This window comes from Scyliorhinus torazame, chromosome 28 (genome assembly GCF_047496885.1).
Source record: "Scyliorhinus torazame isolate Kashiwa2021f chromosome 28, sScyTor2.1, whole genome shotgun sequence".
Lineage (NCBI taxonomy): Eukaryota > Metazoa > Chordata > Chondrichthyes > Carcharhiniformes > Scyliorhinidae > Scyliorhinus > Scyliorhinus torazame.
Window position 1 is genome coordinate 12701742 of NC_092734.1, and position 16211 is coordinate 12717952.

Sequence of the window (16211 nt, forward strand, 5' to 3'; positions counted from 1 at the left end):
GTGGAGGCCATATAGCCTAATGAGTCCGTCATTCAATTAGGCTATTGCGGTATTCTTTGTGGTTCTAATCCTAGGATGGTTGGCGTAGTGTTCACAAAGACCACAGATAGTTTTTATATTGAACAAGGCTAAATATTTGCTTACACTACTTAACTCGATTCGACCTAGATAATAAACAGTTGATAATAAACAAACAATCTGCACTCATCTACCACTAATCTCTACACTATTACATAAACTATGATCTTCGCTCGCTCAAACTATCTTTCCTGCAGTCTATCTTCTAGCTTACTCCTCAACCTCTCACCCACAAGGCTTAGCATCGGTGCTTTATATAGTTCTACATCTAGCTCCTCCTAGTGGTTGATTTGGACAGAACCCTTACAGTTCTGTACATTTATCATAATGTCACAGCTGCGGCTGATTTCTATCACCAAACTCCATCAGCTTTATGTCCCTTCATCCCCTTTTATTAAGTCTACAATACAAACATTTAATGTGGGAAAATGTGAACTTGTTCTTTGGCAGGAAGAATAAAAAAAAGCAGAGTATTACTTAAAGGGAGAATGGCCACAGAATTCCAAAGTGTAGAGGGATCTAGGCGTTCTCGTGCATGAATTACAAAAGGTTAGAATGCAGGTACAACGAGTAATTAAGAAAGCTAATGAAATGCTATCATTTATTGCGAGAAGAATTGAACATTAAAGTAAGGTTATATTTCAGTTATACAGGGCATTGGTGAGACCATATCTCAAATACATTGTGCAGTTTTGGTCTCCTTATTTAAGGACGCATGTAAATGCATTGGAGGCGGTTCAGAGGAGGTTCACTAGATTGATACCTGGATTGAGGAAAGGTTGGACAGACTGGGCCTGTTTCCACTGGAGTTTAGGTGAGTGAGGGATGATTTGATTGAAGTATATTCGATTCATAACAGTCTTGACAAGTTGGATGTGGAGCTTGGGGAGTTTCTCACCGGTAAATCACATACTTGGAACCCCACATCAATGCCTCTCCATTACTCACCACTATTACCCTATTACTCACCACTATTACCCTCTCCATCACTCACCACTATTACCCTATTACTCACCATTATTACCCTCTCTATTACTCACCACTATTACCCTCTCTATTACTCATCACTATTACCCTCTCTATCACTCACCACTATTACTCACCACTATTACCCTCTCTATTACTCACCACTATTACCCTCTCTATCACTCACCGCTATTACCTTCTCTATTACTCACCACTATTACCCTCTCTATTACTCACCACTATTACCCTCTCTATCACTCACCACTATTACCCTATTACTCACCACTATTATCCTCTCTATCACTCACCACTATTACCCTCTCTATTACTCACCACTATTACCCTCTCTATCACTCACCACTATTACCCTCTCTATCACTCACCACTATTACCCTATTACTCACCACTATTATCCTCTCTATCACTCACCACTATTACCCTATTACTCACCACTATTACCCTCTCTATTACTCACCACTATTACCCTCTCTATTACTCACCACTATTACCCTCTCTATCACTCACCACCATTACTCTATTACTCACCACTATTACCCTCTCTATTACTCACCACTATTACCCTCTCCATTATGCACCACTATTACCCTATTACTCACCACTATTACCCTCTCTATTACTCACTGCTATTACCCTCTCTATCACTCACCACTATTACCCTCTCTATCACTCACCACTATTACCCTATTACTCACCACTATTACCCTCTCTATTACTCACCACTATTACCCTCTCTATTACTCACCACTATTACCCTCTCTATTACTCACCACTATTACCCTCCCTATTACTCACCACTATTACCCCCTCCATCACTCGCCACTATTGCCCTCTCTATTACTCACCACTATTACCCTCTCCAATACTCACCACTATTACCCTCTCTATTACTCACCACTATTGCCCTCTCTATTACTCACCACTATTGCCCTCTCTATTACTCACCACTATTGCCCTCTCTATTACTCACCACTATTACCCTCTCCATTACTCACTACTATTACCCTCTCTATTACTCACCACTATTACCCTCTCTATTACCCACCACTATTACCCTCTCTATTACTCACCACTATTACCCTCTCTATTACTCACCACTATTACCCTCTCTATCACTCACCACTATTACCCTCTCTATCACTCACCACTATTACCCTCTCTATCACTCACCACTATTACCTCTCTATCAGTCACCACTATTACCCTCTCTATCACTCACCACTATTACCCTCTCTATTACTCACCACTATTACCCTCTCTATTACTCACCACTATTACCCTCTCTATTACTCACCACTATTACCCTCTCTATCACTCACCACTATTACCCTCTCTATCAGTCACCACTATTACCCTCTTTATCACTCACAGCTATTACCCTCTCTATCACTCACCACTATTACCCTCTCTATTACTCACCACTATTACCCTCTCTATTACTCACCACTGTTACCCTCGCTATCACTCACCACTATTACCCTCTCTATTACTCACCACTATTACCCTCTCTATCACTCACCACTATTACCCTCTCTATCACTCACCACTATTACCCTCTCTATTACTCACCACTGTTACCCTCGCTATCACTCACCACTATTACCCTCTCTATTACTCACCACTATTACCCTCACTATCACTCACCACTATTACCCTCTCTATTACTCACCACTATTACTCTCTATTACTCACCACTATTACCCTCGCTATCACTCACCACTATTACCCTCTCTATTACTCACCACTATTACCCTCTCTATCAGTCACCACTATTACTCTCTCTATTACTCACCACTATTACCCTCTCTATCAGTCACCACTATTACCCTCTTTATCACTCACAGCTATTACCCTCACTATCACTCACCACTATTACCCTCTCTATTACTCACCACTATTACTCTCTATTACTCACCACTATTACCCTCGCTATCACTCACCACTATTACCCTCTCTATTACTCACCACTATTACCCTCTCTATCAGTCACCACTATTACTCTCTCTATTACTCACCACTATTACCCTCTCTATCACTCACCACTATTACCCTCTCTATTACTCACCACTGTTACCCTCGCTATCACTCACCACTATTACCCTCTCTATTACTCACCACTATTACCCTCACTATCACTCACCACTATTACCCTCTATTACTCACCACTATTACCCTCTCTATCAGTCACCACTATTACCCTCTCTATTACTCACCACTATTACCCTCTCTATCAGTCACCACTATTACCCTCTCTATTACTCACCACTATTACCCTCTCTATCACTCACCACTATTACCCCCTCTATTACTCACCACTATTACTCTCTATTACTCACCACTATTACCCTCGCTATCACTCACCACTATTACCCTCTCTATTACTCACCACTATTACCCTCTCTATCAGTCACCACTATTACCCTCTCTATTACTCACCACTATTACCCTCTCTATCAGTCACCACTATTACCCTCTCTATTACTCACCACTATTACCCTCTCTATCAGTCACCACTATTACCCTCTCTATTACTCACCACTATTACCCTCTCTATCACTCACCACTATTATCCTCTCTATTACTCACCACTATTACCCTCTCTATCAGTCACCACTATTACCCTCTCTATTACCCGCCACTGTTACCCTCTCTATTATTCACTTCATGTTCCCACCCCTCACCGGGTAAAGAAACTTCTCCTGAATATCCTCGCAGGTTTATGAACAAATATCATGGGCGGGATTGTCTGTCCTGCTGACCCGTTTTCCAGTGCGGCCCGCCCCCGCCAGCAGCGGGATCCTCCGTCCCGGCAGCCGGCCAAAGGGGTTTCCCATTGTGGGCATCCCCACGCCTTCGCGAAATCCGTGGGCGTGAGTGCGCTGCTGGCGGAGCTCCCGCCGATGGAGAATCCAGCCCATATATTTATGACCTTTCGGTTTAGACTCCCAAGAACAAGTGGAAATAGTTTCTCGATCTCTAGCCGACTAAAACCTCCTCCTTATTTTAAAAACTCTATTAGGCCTCCCCACCCCGCAAAGATTGACCAATCACCATATTAAAAACCCCATTTCTCCTCCAGCTTCTGCAGGTTCTTTCGGCAGAGATTACTGCCGCACAGGTGTAACCCAGTCCCCATGTTAAAGTCAGAATTTCAAAAAAATAATGACATTTCTCACCTATATTCTGGCAATCCCATTCAGAAAGGAAGCTGCCCAGTTCATGGGAAATCTCAATAGCGGCAACTAGGGGAAGGTCGATGCAATAACAGGACATCTCACTCAGGGTACAGCAAGAACAGGAAGAGGAAAAGAAATGAGAGCCAGAGTACAGGTGTGTCCAATATAGCAGGTTTGCAACCATTTAGAAGGAACTCATGGGATCACAGGAGACGCAGACTGAGGAGCTGAAGCGAAAGTGGGAGGAGGAGCTGGGGGGAGAGATGGAGGAGGGCCTTTGGGCGGACGCGTTGAGTAGAGTCAACACGACCGCAACTTGTGCCAGACTCAGCCTGATTCAATTCAAGGTCGTTCACCGGGCTCACATGACACTGGCCCGGATGAGCAGATTCTTTGGGGTGGAAGACAGGTGTGCAAAATGTGCGGGAGGACCAACGAACCATGTCCACATGTTCTGGACATGTCCAAAGCTGAGGGGATTCTGGCAGGGGTTTGCGGACATCATGTCCACGGTGTTAAATACAAGGGTGGCACTGAGTCCGGAGGTGGGGATTTTCGGGGTGTCGGAAGACCCGGGAATCCAGGAGGAGAAAAAGGCAGACGTTCGGGCCTTTGCTTCCCCGGTAGCCCGGAGACGGATACTATTAGCTTGGAGGGACTCAAAGTCCCCGAAGTCGGAGACCTGGCTATCGGACATGGCTAGCTTTCTTTGTCTAGAGAAAATTAAGTTCGCCTTGAGAGGGTCACTGTTAGGGTTCGCCCAGAGGTGGCAACCATTCATCGACTTCTTCGCGGAGAATTAATCGTCAGCAGAGGGGGCGGGGGGGTTAGGTTAGAGTAGATTAAAGGGTTAATTAATGGTGGGACCTGTTGGGGAGGGAGGGGGTATTTGCACTATGTTTATAGCCTCATGTACATTGTTTATATTGCGGCTGTTAAAAAGCAGGTTTGCAACAACCTCATGCCCCATTGGTGGTACTATATTGTCAGTCTTCCATCCCAAGCCTTGTTGCATTACTCCATGTCAGTGCTTACATGCCTGCACGGACGGCACGGTGGTGCAGTGGTTAGCACTGCTGCCTCACGGCGCCGAGGTCCCAGGGACAATCCCGGCCCTGGGTCACTGCCCGTGTGGAGTTTTCACATTCTCCCCGTGTCTGCGTGGGTCTCACCCCCACGACCCAAAAAGATGTGCAGGGTAGGTGGATTGGCCACGCTAAATTGCCCCTTAAGTAAAAAAATAAAGAATTGGGTACTCTAAATAATTTTTAAAAAATAAAATAAAATAAAAGCACTTACATGCCCATGAAGATCCGTATTAAGCAGCATCAGCGCACAAGTAAGGGTGTGTATACCATCTGCAGGAGGGAAAAAAGGTCTTACACAGGATGACTGGTTTGTATAGTATCAGAGAGAGACATCTGGCCTATCCCAAAGTTCAAGAGAACTCACATTGACATCAATCTCTCGCAACTACATCATTTCTCATGTCGGAGAGATATGCGGCTCCCAGTCCTTAAAACGTATTCTTTCATGCGATGTGGGCGTGGCTGGCAAGGTCAGCTTTTGTTGCCCGTCCCTAATTGCCCTTAAACAGAGTGGCTTGCTGGGGCATTTCAGAGGGCAGTTAACTGTCAACCACATCAGGGTGGCATAGTGGCACGGTGGTTCACGCTGCTGCCTCCCAGCGCCAGGGATCCAGTTTAGATTCCCGGCTGGGTCACTGTCTGTGCGGAGTCTGCACGTTCTCCCCGTGTCTGCGTGGGTTTCCTCCGGGTGCTCCGGTTTCCTCCCACAGTCCAAAGATGGGCAGGTTAAGTGGATTGGATATGCTAAATTGCCCCTAGGTGGGGATAGAGTAGGGGATTGGGCCTAGGTAGGGTGCCATTTCAGAGGGTCACTGTAGACCCGATGGGCTGAATGGACTCCTTGTGCACTGTAAGGATTCTATGATAATTACCGATCTGTAAGTCAGACCAGGTAAGGATTGTAGATCTCCTTCCCTAAAGGGAATTAATGAACCAGATTTTTGCTTTACAAAGATTGATGATATTTCATCATTACTAGCTTTCAATTGCAAATTTTATTACCCACAGATAATAGGCGAAGTCCATTCGGCCCATTCAATGTGATCATGGCTGATCCTCCATCTCTCCCCATATCTCTTGATGCCTTTAGTGTCTCGAATTCTATCTTTTTCTTTCTTAAATACAGTCAGTGCCTTGGCCTCCACAGCATCACAAGGTAGTGAATTCCAGAGGTTTACCACCCTCTCAGTGACAAAATGTCTCCTCATCTCAGTCCTAAGTCGCCCCCCCCCCCCGGTTCGGAGACGGTGACCCCTTGTTCCAGACCCCCCTCAGCCAGAGGAAACGCCAAGTAGCTGCATCCCTTCTGTTCAGCCTTGTCTGAATGTTGGACGTTTCAATGAGCTGAATTGGATTTCAATTTCACCAGCTGCCGGGGTGGTATTTGAGCCCCTGTCCCCAGGTTATTAGCCTGGGTCTCTGGGTTATTAATGGGCTGATAGGGGCTGGTTTAGCACAGGGCTAAATTGCTGGCTTTGAAAGCAGACCAAGGCAGGCCAGCAGCACGGTTCAATTCCCGTACCAACCTCCCCGAACATTCGGCGGAATGTGGAGACTAGGGGCTTTTCATAGTTACTTCATTTGAAGCCTACTTGTGACAAGCAATTTTCATTTTATTTTATTTTTTTCCACAATACCACCTCCCTGTTAAAAAGGTTAAGGTTGCCCACCTCTGCCATCTCCCTGCGCAGCCTGTTTCCCTTTGGTTCTGTTTTCGGTAAAACAAATATCAAGGAGTGATATTATTGAGGTGCTTAGTGCAATGAAAAGCCAGGACACAATAGTAAGAATCAGACCATTTACAGCGATCGTGGGGCTTGCAATGAAGAGCACATTAAATGTAAGACATTTAGGACAGAGAGCCGGAGGATCGATCAAAACCATTCTTCACAGTGTGTGGTAAAGTTTTGAACGGCACTAGCAAAGTCAGTGATTGAAGGAAAACCGTGGTGATAGTTTGTCAGTATGTCGCCTAAGCATAGCAGTCATTGCAAATCATCCGCCTATTTTACAAACCAGTGAATTTTCAATTTCATCATTCAGAATTCCATTTCCACTCCTTAATGGCAGATTTCTTTTTTGCCGAGTCAAAAACATATCCCCCCCCCACCACATCCCCCCCATATCAGAGTCGTTAATCCCTCAAGCCTCTTGTGACATTCAATTATATCCCATCTGATCTGGGGCTGGTTTAGCACAGGGCTAAAGAGCTGGCTTTGAAAGCAGACCAAGGCAGGCCAGCAGCGCGGGTTCAATTCCCGTACCAGCCTCCCCGAACAGGTGCTGGAATGTGGCGACTAGGGGCTTTTCACAGTAACTTCATTTGAAGCCTACTTGTGACAATAAGCGATTTTCATTTCATCTGCCTGCCTGGGTCCAGTAACTCATGAAGTTATATAACCTATATTTAATAAAAATCTTTCCGTACCCTCATGTCAACATTTAGAATAGGTTAGCTGCATGACTGAAGGGAAGAAGGCGGATAAAGGGATATCAGAACTTGGCAAGGTGACCGGATAATGGTCCACTGCTTGGGTGAAGCATAAGCACCAATACACGTTGGTGGGGCAGAATAACCTATTCTCTTGCTATAACTGCTGCATAATTCATTTCCCAATGTGTGAGGTAGTTAAATCGCCTCCATGTCTGAGTCCGGGCCCAGATGGTTTAAATGTTTGAGATTCTGTTAAACAATCTGTCGAACGCTTCAAGGAAGGGTGAACACAGGAATCAGCCCTGAATGTCTTCGGATATGGACATCACTGGCGAGCCCCATATTTATTGTCCATCCCTAATTGCCCTTGAGAAGGTGGTGGTGAGCTGCCTTCTTGATCCGCTCCAGTCCTTGTGGCGTAGGTGCATCCGCAGTGCTGTTAGGGAGGGAGTTCCAGGATTTCGATCCAGCGACAGTGAAGGAACGGCGATATATTTCCAAGTCAGGATGGTGAGTGACTTGGAGGGGAACCTCCAGGTGGTGGGGTTCCCAGGTGTCTGCTTCCCTTGTCCTACTAGATGGTAGTGGTCGCGTGTTTGGAAGGTGCTGTGGAAGGAACCTTGGTGAGTTGCTGCCGTGTATCTTGTAGATGGTACACACGGCTGCCACTGTGCGTCGGTGGTGGAGGGTTTGAATGTTTATGGATGGGGTGCCAATCAAGGGGGCTGCTTTGTCCTCGATGGTGTTGAGTTTCTTGAGTGTTGTTGGAGCTGCACTTTTCCAGGTAAGTGGAGAGTATTCCATCACACTCCTGACTTGTGCCCTGTAGATGGTGGACAGGCTTGGGGGTTCAGGAGGTGAGTTACTCACCATGGGATTCCGAGCCTCTGACCTGCTCTTGCATCAACAATATTTATTTTAATAAATTTAGTGTAACCAATTCATTTTTTACAATTAAGGGACAATTTAGCGTGGCCAGTCCACCTAACCAGCACATCTTTTGGGTTGTGGGGGCGAAACCCACACAGACACGGGGAGAATGTGCAAACTCCACACGGACAGTGACCCAGAGCCGGGATCGAACCTGGGACCTCGGCGCCGGGAGACAGCAGTGCTAACCACTGTGCCGCCGTGCTGCCCCATTCAACTGTATTTACATGGCTGGTCCAGGTCAGTTCCTGGTCAATGTTAAACAATGGAAAACCTACAGATAAGCTGTGCAAAAAGTTTCCTCCCATAGTCCAAAGATGTGCAGATTAGGTAGATTGGCCGTGCTAAATTACCCCTCAGTGCCCAAAAGGTTAGGTGTGGTTACTGGGTTACGGGGATAGGTTGGAGGCATGAGCATAAGTAGGATGCTCTTTCCAGGGACCAGTGCAGACTCAATGGGCCAAATGGCCTCCTTCTGCACTGTAAAATGTCTATGAATGACAGTCCTGTTACACAGGGAATAAGATTATTTATAAAGTGTAAAATACACTTAGACGTGAAGCAGGAGCTACGTTTATCAAGGATTTCAGGTCATTGCTAGTAAGAATGAAAGACAAATGTGGGAGTGGGTTGCTTCAGAACAACTGGAAATTTACTGCACGAAAGGCCATTCAGCCCATCATTTCAGTGCCAGCTGTGAAAGACCTATACAGACTAATCCCATCTCCCAACACTTGGTCCATAGCCCTGTGGGTTACAGGACATCCTGTGTCTATCCCAGCATTGTTTTGTTGCCTATGATGAGGGTTTTATTGGCCACGCATCCTGGTAAATCGCACAAAGGAAAAGAATAAGTTTGTCCGAGGGGGACACAGGAATGGATGGAACAAACCAGGAACGGTCGCCGTTTTTTTCCTTCACCCCAATCTGACCTCCAGTGCCCCCTCCTGGCCATTGAAATGAAGTACAAAACTGTCCATCCACTGGCAGCTGAAGTGGGGTTCTCACTTGGAGCAGGCATAAGGGATTGTCTTAGAATAACAAGTAGGCTTACATTAGCACTGTAATGACGTTACTGTGAAACGCCCATAGTCGCCACATTCCGGCACCTGTTCGGGTACACAGAGGGAGAATTCAGAATGTCCAATTCACCTAACAATCACGTCTTTCGGGACATGTGGGGAGAAACCGGAACACCCGGAGGAAACCCACGCAGACACGGGGAGAACGTGTGGACTCCACACAAACAGTGACCCAAGCCGGGAATCGAACCTGGGACCTTGACGCTATGAAGCAACAGTGCTAATCACTGTGCTACCCTGCCGCCCGATTGCAAGGTCTCCCACCTCCACATACACATCAGCAGTTTTTCCTTTGGACCCCCCTCCCCCCCACACCAATATATTTCTAACTAATAAATAAACAGAAAATTAACAAACAGACACATTTTATTCCAATACCCCGATGAATTGCCCCCTTCGATTACTCAGCAGTGTCCATCATTAATTCCTGGAAACTCCCAGTTGATCTGTGAGGATCGGCAACCTTTGTGAAGGGAGCATGATTTACGCAGATTAAAAAGAGCATTGAGCCGTTTTTCCGTCACAGCTCGTTTATTTTGGATTGCAGGGGGGGGGGGCAATCAGCTGGCCGTAAATCAGCTTCTTATCCTACCCTGCGAAAAGCAGATCTTCCAAGTTCATGAGAAAAATGGCAGGGCGCGATTTTCCTGCTGCCGGGCTATGGGGAGGGGTGTGGGGGGTGGCCTCCTGCCAAATGAAGGCAGCAAACTTGACCAATTGAAGGCATCTTTGAAGGCGGTTTTACCCCTCCAGTAGCATTTTGCTGGTGGCATAGTGCCCTCCCCCCCTGGAACAGCTGCCAGCTTCATAGAGGCCCCAACCCCCCAATAAGCAGGGCATGTGGGCTCACATTGCCCCCCACTGGCCATCCGCAGGACCCTGCCTGCTTCCCAATTTTAATTCCACCCCCCCCCCCCCCCCCCCCCGTTTACCTCTCTCCGTCCTCTCATTCCCCCACCCGCCTCAGCGGCCACCACCCCAGATCAGGGGGCCTGCTGCATCCACGTTCCGCCAGCCACCCTTAACCGGCTCGGGACTACCCTGTTTTTTGACGGGGGGGTCTGGCACTTACCCTCCGCAGAGATGGCGTCCGGGTTGCACTGGTGATATCTGTGTGAAAAGTGGATCAGCACCCGCTCCCTCTCCTGCGTCTCTCCCATTAGTGCAAACTCCTTCAGGAAAACTCTGTAAAAAGGCAATAGAAACCAACACTTCATCACATAGTAAAATCGTACCATCCCTTCTCCTGGGCCCAATCCTGGAGCTGTTTGTGTGCCGCACATGTACCATTAGGCGGCATCGCAAAGATCCAACAATTGAGTCGACGAAGGCGACTTTTATTTTGCACCCACTCGCGCTAGCTTCTCCAAGTCCAGGAATTAAACACAAAAAAAACAGAAAATGGTGCCCAAGGCGACTTCCGGTGGCGGCCATGGAGTGAGTGATCATACATAGGGCAGCTCCGGCTCGAAGGCGTTGGTTTTGGGCACTTTATATCCGTTTGGGGGTAGTTCCGGCAGAAATGTGGTGCGGAAGGTGTAGAGGGTTCTCCCCAGGATTGGCATGCATGTCTACCGGCTACCAGACCCGACAAAAAACAGTTAAAGACCTGACTAAGGCGTTGGAGGGGACCTGTGGCACAGCAACAATTTTTTGAGAATGGCGGAGGGGGAAGGGTCGCCGGTATTGCGAAAGCCCCAGATGGAGCAGTTGATGGCCTTCGTCAAGGAGGAAGTTCACCAGCAAAGGAAGGAGACGCATGGCAACTGGTCAAAGGCCATTGAGGGAGCAACAGCACCTCTGCGAGGATCGCTGGACAGGGTGGAGAAGTGCGTCAAGGCGCATGAAGTGGAGAAGGTGGTGCCCGACCAGAGCGATCGGACGTGTCCCTAGAGGCGGAGGTGTGGATCCTGGGAGATCTATGGAAGTCACTGCGAGCGAAGGTGGAGGAGCAGGAGAACCGGTCCAGGCGCCAGAATGTGCCAATTGTGGGTCTGCCAGAGGGTGTGGAAGGAACGAGCGCCACCCTCTGGCAGAGGGTGTGGAAGGAACGGGGATGCTGGCTGGATTGGTGGAGGAGAGGGTGCTGGACAAGGCCCCAGAGGTGGATCGGACCCACAGGTCTCGGAGGCAGAAGCCAAGAGCGGGGTAGCCGCTGCGGGCGGTGATTGTGCGGTTGCACAAGTTCGTGGAGAAGGAGAAGATTCTGAGATGGGCCAGGGGGAAGCGAGGCTATGAATAGGAGGGGAACAGTGTCCGGATATATCAAGACATTGGTGCAGAGCTGGCGAAGAGGTGTGCGGGATTCAACGGGGCCAAGGCGGTGTTGTACTGACGGAAGATTTGGTTTGGCAAAGAGTCATCCAGGCTCAAAACGTTAGCTCCCGTCTCTCTCCACAGACGCTGTCAGTCCTGCTGAGATTGTCCAGTGTTTTCTGTTTTTGTTTCAGATTCCAGCAGCCGCAGTGAATTGCTTTTACCAGGGATTACTCGGCGGTTTCTCTCTCATCCTGACTCATTCTACATGTTGACTCTCTGAGGAAAATGCTGCCTTCTAGCTTGCTTTCAGCTGAAGTAAAAGACATTAGGGGGGGATTGTGTTGGTTTGTTTGCCATGGTTGGGAAATCATTCAAAATAATCCCAGAGATGTGCAGGTTAGGTGGGGATATGGGGTTGCGGGGATAGGGCAGGGGAGTGGGCCTGGGTAGTGTGCTCTTTCAGAGGGTCGGTGCAGTCCCGATGGGTTGAATGGCCTCCTTCTGCACTGTAGGGATTCCATGGATTCTATCTCTAAGGTTTCCTTGGGAGAGGAAACTGCCTGTGGTAGCATCCCCACATTTTAGCTGCTCCCTCTCAAGGCTACAGGACAGAGAGCTGCTGCCAGGATATTAAAGATCCTCGCAAATTAATCCGAGTTTGAGGTGTATCCAGAAACCTATCTATATTTGCAAGGGTCCCTGGGAATATGCTAACATTTAAAGGAGGTTCCCTTAACACATTGGTATGCGATCGGAGATGGGGAGCAACGAGGGGTTAGGAGGGCAGCAAGCCAATATTTTAAAAAGGTCTCCAATGCCGCAGACCATTTAATTAAAGGGCAGCCTTTCACACAGGTGTAAAGCACCACTGACTATGTCGCACTCCTTCATTACAGCACGGACATCTCAGCTCAGATTGTGTGTTCAAATACTGGAGTGGGGTTTGAACCCACACCGCTCTGACGCAGAGGTGAGCGTTCCACAAGCTGAGCCAATAGCTGTGTCTGACGACTCTCACAATGACCACACCACAGGTAATGTGCAATTTGTTATCTGGCCTTCGCCATGTTGGTTTGTATGTTGGCCCTGCATCTGAGGAAGGAGCAGGAATATCTCTGCTGTGGACCATCATCAGCTCTGCGATCCAATGCCCCAATTCTGGGGTTCCAATCAGGGCGATGCATTCAGCCTCTGAAAAAACATTCACCGGGATGCCATTTACAACAGCAGGGATTGCTAATGTGAGAATTTACACTAATTGCCCACAAATTGAACTTTTATCAGTGTCTTGATTCTGCTCTGCACTAATACCAGCAGAAGTGAATTTACAGAACATTGATTTCAGACATTGTAAATGTTAAAATTAATTTTATTTGGTATATGAACATAAAGGTCATATAAAATAGGACCAGTAGCAGGCTATTTGGCCTCCCAGGGCTGCTCCACCAGTCAATACGGTCAGAGTTAATCTTACTGCAGCCTTAACTCCACTTTCCTTCCTGGCCCACAGTAACTATCGGCACCCTTGTCAATCAACAATTGGTCTAACCAGCCTTGAATATATTCAATGGCCCAGCCTCCGCGGCTCGCTGGGATAGAGAATTCCAGGCATCAGAATCCTCTGGAAGAAGACATTCCTCCTCACCTCCGTCCTCAATGGGAGACCCTTTATTTTGAAACTGTGCCCAAAGTTCTAGATTGCCCCATGAAGGGAAACACCCTCTCAGCATCTACTGTCAAGATTCCAATACGATCATTCTTCTGAACTCCAATGAGCAGAGGCCCGGCCTGCTCAACTTTACCTCGTAAGACAAACCCTTCATTCCAGGAATCAACCGAGTGAATCTTCCCTGAACTCCCCAAATGCAAAGTGTGTCCCTGCTCAAGGAAGGGGACCAGGATGGTACACAATATGTTGGGTCTGGCCCCACCAATGCCATGTACAGTTATGAAGAAGACATCCTATTCCCCTTGCAATAAAACCCAACATCCTGTTTGCCTTTCTGATTGCTTGCTATATCTCCCATTGTATGTACTTTTTAAACATGGCTTATCAGACTCTACAAATGGATTTTATTTACCTAACTTTTTTTAACCAGGTTGAAGTAGCTTAAAAATCTTTAAATGTGTAAGACTTTATTATCACCGCTTATCTGACTTCTTTGTTCTTTGATGTAAAAGATCCTCCAACAAGGTTGTTCTGACGTTTGAAAGATGCTTAAATGTAGACAAAGGACTGGTTTCTATTTCTTACCTCAGTGCTTGATCGAGACTCATTCTCGTGAAGTCAAAGAACCTCAGGTATTCCTCGGCCACCATCTTACTGAAGTCATTACTGAAACAAGAAGGAGAGAGTAAAGAAGAGGGGGAGAACGAGAGGCAGGCAGCATCAGGTGAGAGAAAGGGAGACAGAGAGGAACGAGAAAGAGACAGAGAGAAGCGAGGAGGAGAGTTTCGGTGCAAGGCGCAAAGGGGGAAACCGGCGTAAATTGCGCCCAAAATTATACCCGCTTTGAGATTGGTTTCTTTTCCCTGATATTCTGCTGAAACCCATTCACAAAACAGTGAACCCAAAACCTGGCTTGAACCAGCATTTTAAAACGGAACTTAAAACTTGCTTTGATATACTCAAGAGTGGTAACCAGGCGCAGTCTGATTGACGCACTGAAAATGAAACTATCACAAAATAATAATATTTTCAATGACAGTCTCAATCCACTGTCCGCAAGTCGCCCGATTCAAAATGAACGAAAATTACTTTTAAAATATGCACCGCACTACCTGCCAGTAATATTGAGATTCACCTCAAAATTAGATTCCAAATTTATAATTGTGTCCTCGTGCCCGAAAGGGGCAGCTTAAATTTTTGAACCTCCCTAAAGGGCCTGCAAAGAGGTGCAGTTAATTGAAACTCAGTGTTAATTCATTCATTCCGGGCGGGGGGTGCATTTTGTGGCTGAGCGTCAGCCAGACCCCCCTTCTATAAACTTAAACAAAAAGTTGCAAAACATGAGATTCACAGAATCTCACTTGCGCATAAAATCCCGCAGACCTTCACCCCAGTTATGTCAACTGAGGGAGGTTTACGTTGCAGAGGCAACCAGAAACTCCAGGCCCCAGTGAGTTTAGAGAAGCAGAGTTGGAAGTGGAGATGTAGAACAGTTGTGCCGTGGTTAGCACTGTTGCTTCACAGCGCCAGGGTTCCAGGTTCGATTCCCGGCTTGGGCCACTGTCTGCGCGGAGTCTGCCCGTTCTCCCCGTGTCTGTGTGGATTTCCTCCGGGTGCTCCGGGTTCCTCCCACAGGTCCCGAAAGACGTGCTGTTAGGTGAATTGGACATTCTGAATTCTCCTTCTGTACACCCGAATAGGTGCCGGAGTGTGGTGACTAGGGGCTTTTCACCGTAACCTCATTGCAGTGTTAATGTAAGCCTACTTGTGACAATAAAGATTATTATTAGGAGCAGAATTAGGCCATTTGGCCCATTGGGTCTGCTCCGCCATTCGATCACGGCTAATCCCATCCTGGCCTTAGCTCCACCGTCCTCCCCGTTCTCCATAACCCTTCAACCCAATACCAATTAAAAATCTGTCCACTCCTGCTTAAATTTACTCACTGTCGCAACATCCACCGCACTGTGGGGGAGTGAACTCCACAGATTGACGGCCCTTTGGGAGAAGTAGTTTCTCCTCATCGCTGTTTTACATTTTCTGCCCATCATCCTGAGACTATGACCTCTTGTTCTAGAATGTTCCACAAGAGGAAGCATCCGCTCCACATCTACTTTATCCATACCTTTTATAAAGTAGGGAGCGAGAGAGGGAGAGACTTTCAAAGATAGAGAGAGAGTGAGGGAGGGTCTAAGCGACAATAATATTAAAGACAAAGTCAAGTGGGGGTCAGAGAGAGAACGACTGTGACAAAGAAAATGTTCACAAACAGGGATAGACCAGCTGGAGAAACTGAATGTGGGAAAGGGAAGAAAGAAAATGAGAGGAGAGCAGAATACAAAACACAAAGGCAACGGGACTAAAGTAGGAGACGAGAAAATAGACAGAAATAAAAGAACGGATGCAGAACTTTACAAAGTGCGCAATAAAGGCAATCGTTAGGAACAGAAAAGAAATAAGAGAGGACAGGAGAGAAGAGAGGAAGGAGAAAGAGGAAGGAAAGATGCACAG

The 16211-nt window shown here is 47.1% G+C and overlaps 1 protein-coding gene across 9 annotated transcripts in view; it reads right to left on the minus strand.

Annotated features, from left to right (window-relative positions):
- LOC140403531 (PH and SEC7 domain-containing protein 1-like) overlaps nucleotides 1–16211 on the minus strand; it is a 213322-nt gene that overhangs the window by 50633 nt on the left and 146478 nt on the right. For all 9 annotated transcript variants that reach the window (XM_072491496.1, XM_072491497.1, XM_072491498.1 and 6 more), the window contains 3 exons: nucleotides 14286–14366; nucleotides 10845–10957; nucleotides 5538–5596 (listed from right to left, as the gene is read on the minus strand). In XM_072491496.1, coding sequence (XP_072347597.1) covers nucleotides 5538–5596; nucleotides 10845–10957; nucleotides 14286–14366 — 253 coding nt within the window. The remainder of the gene's footprint in view (nucleotides 1–5537; nucleotides 5597–10844; nucleotides 10958–14285; nucleotides 14367–16211) is intronic.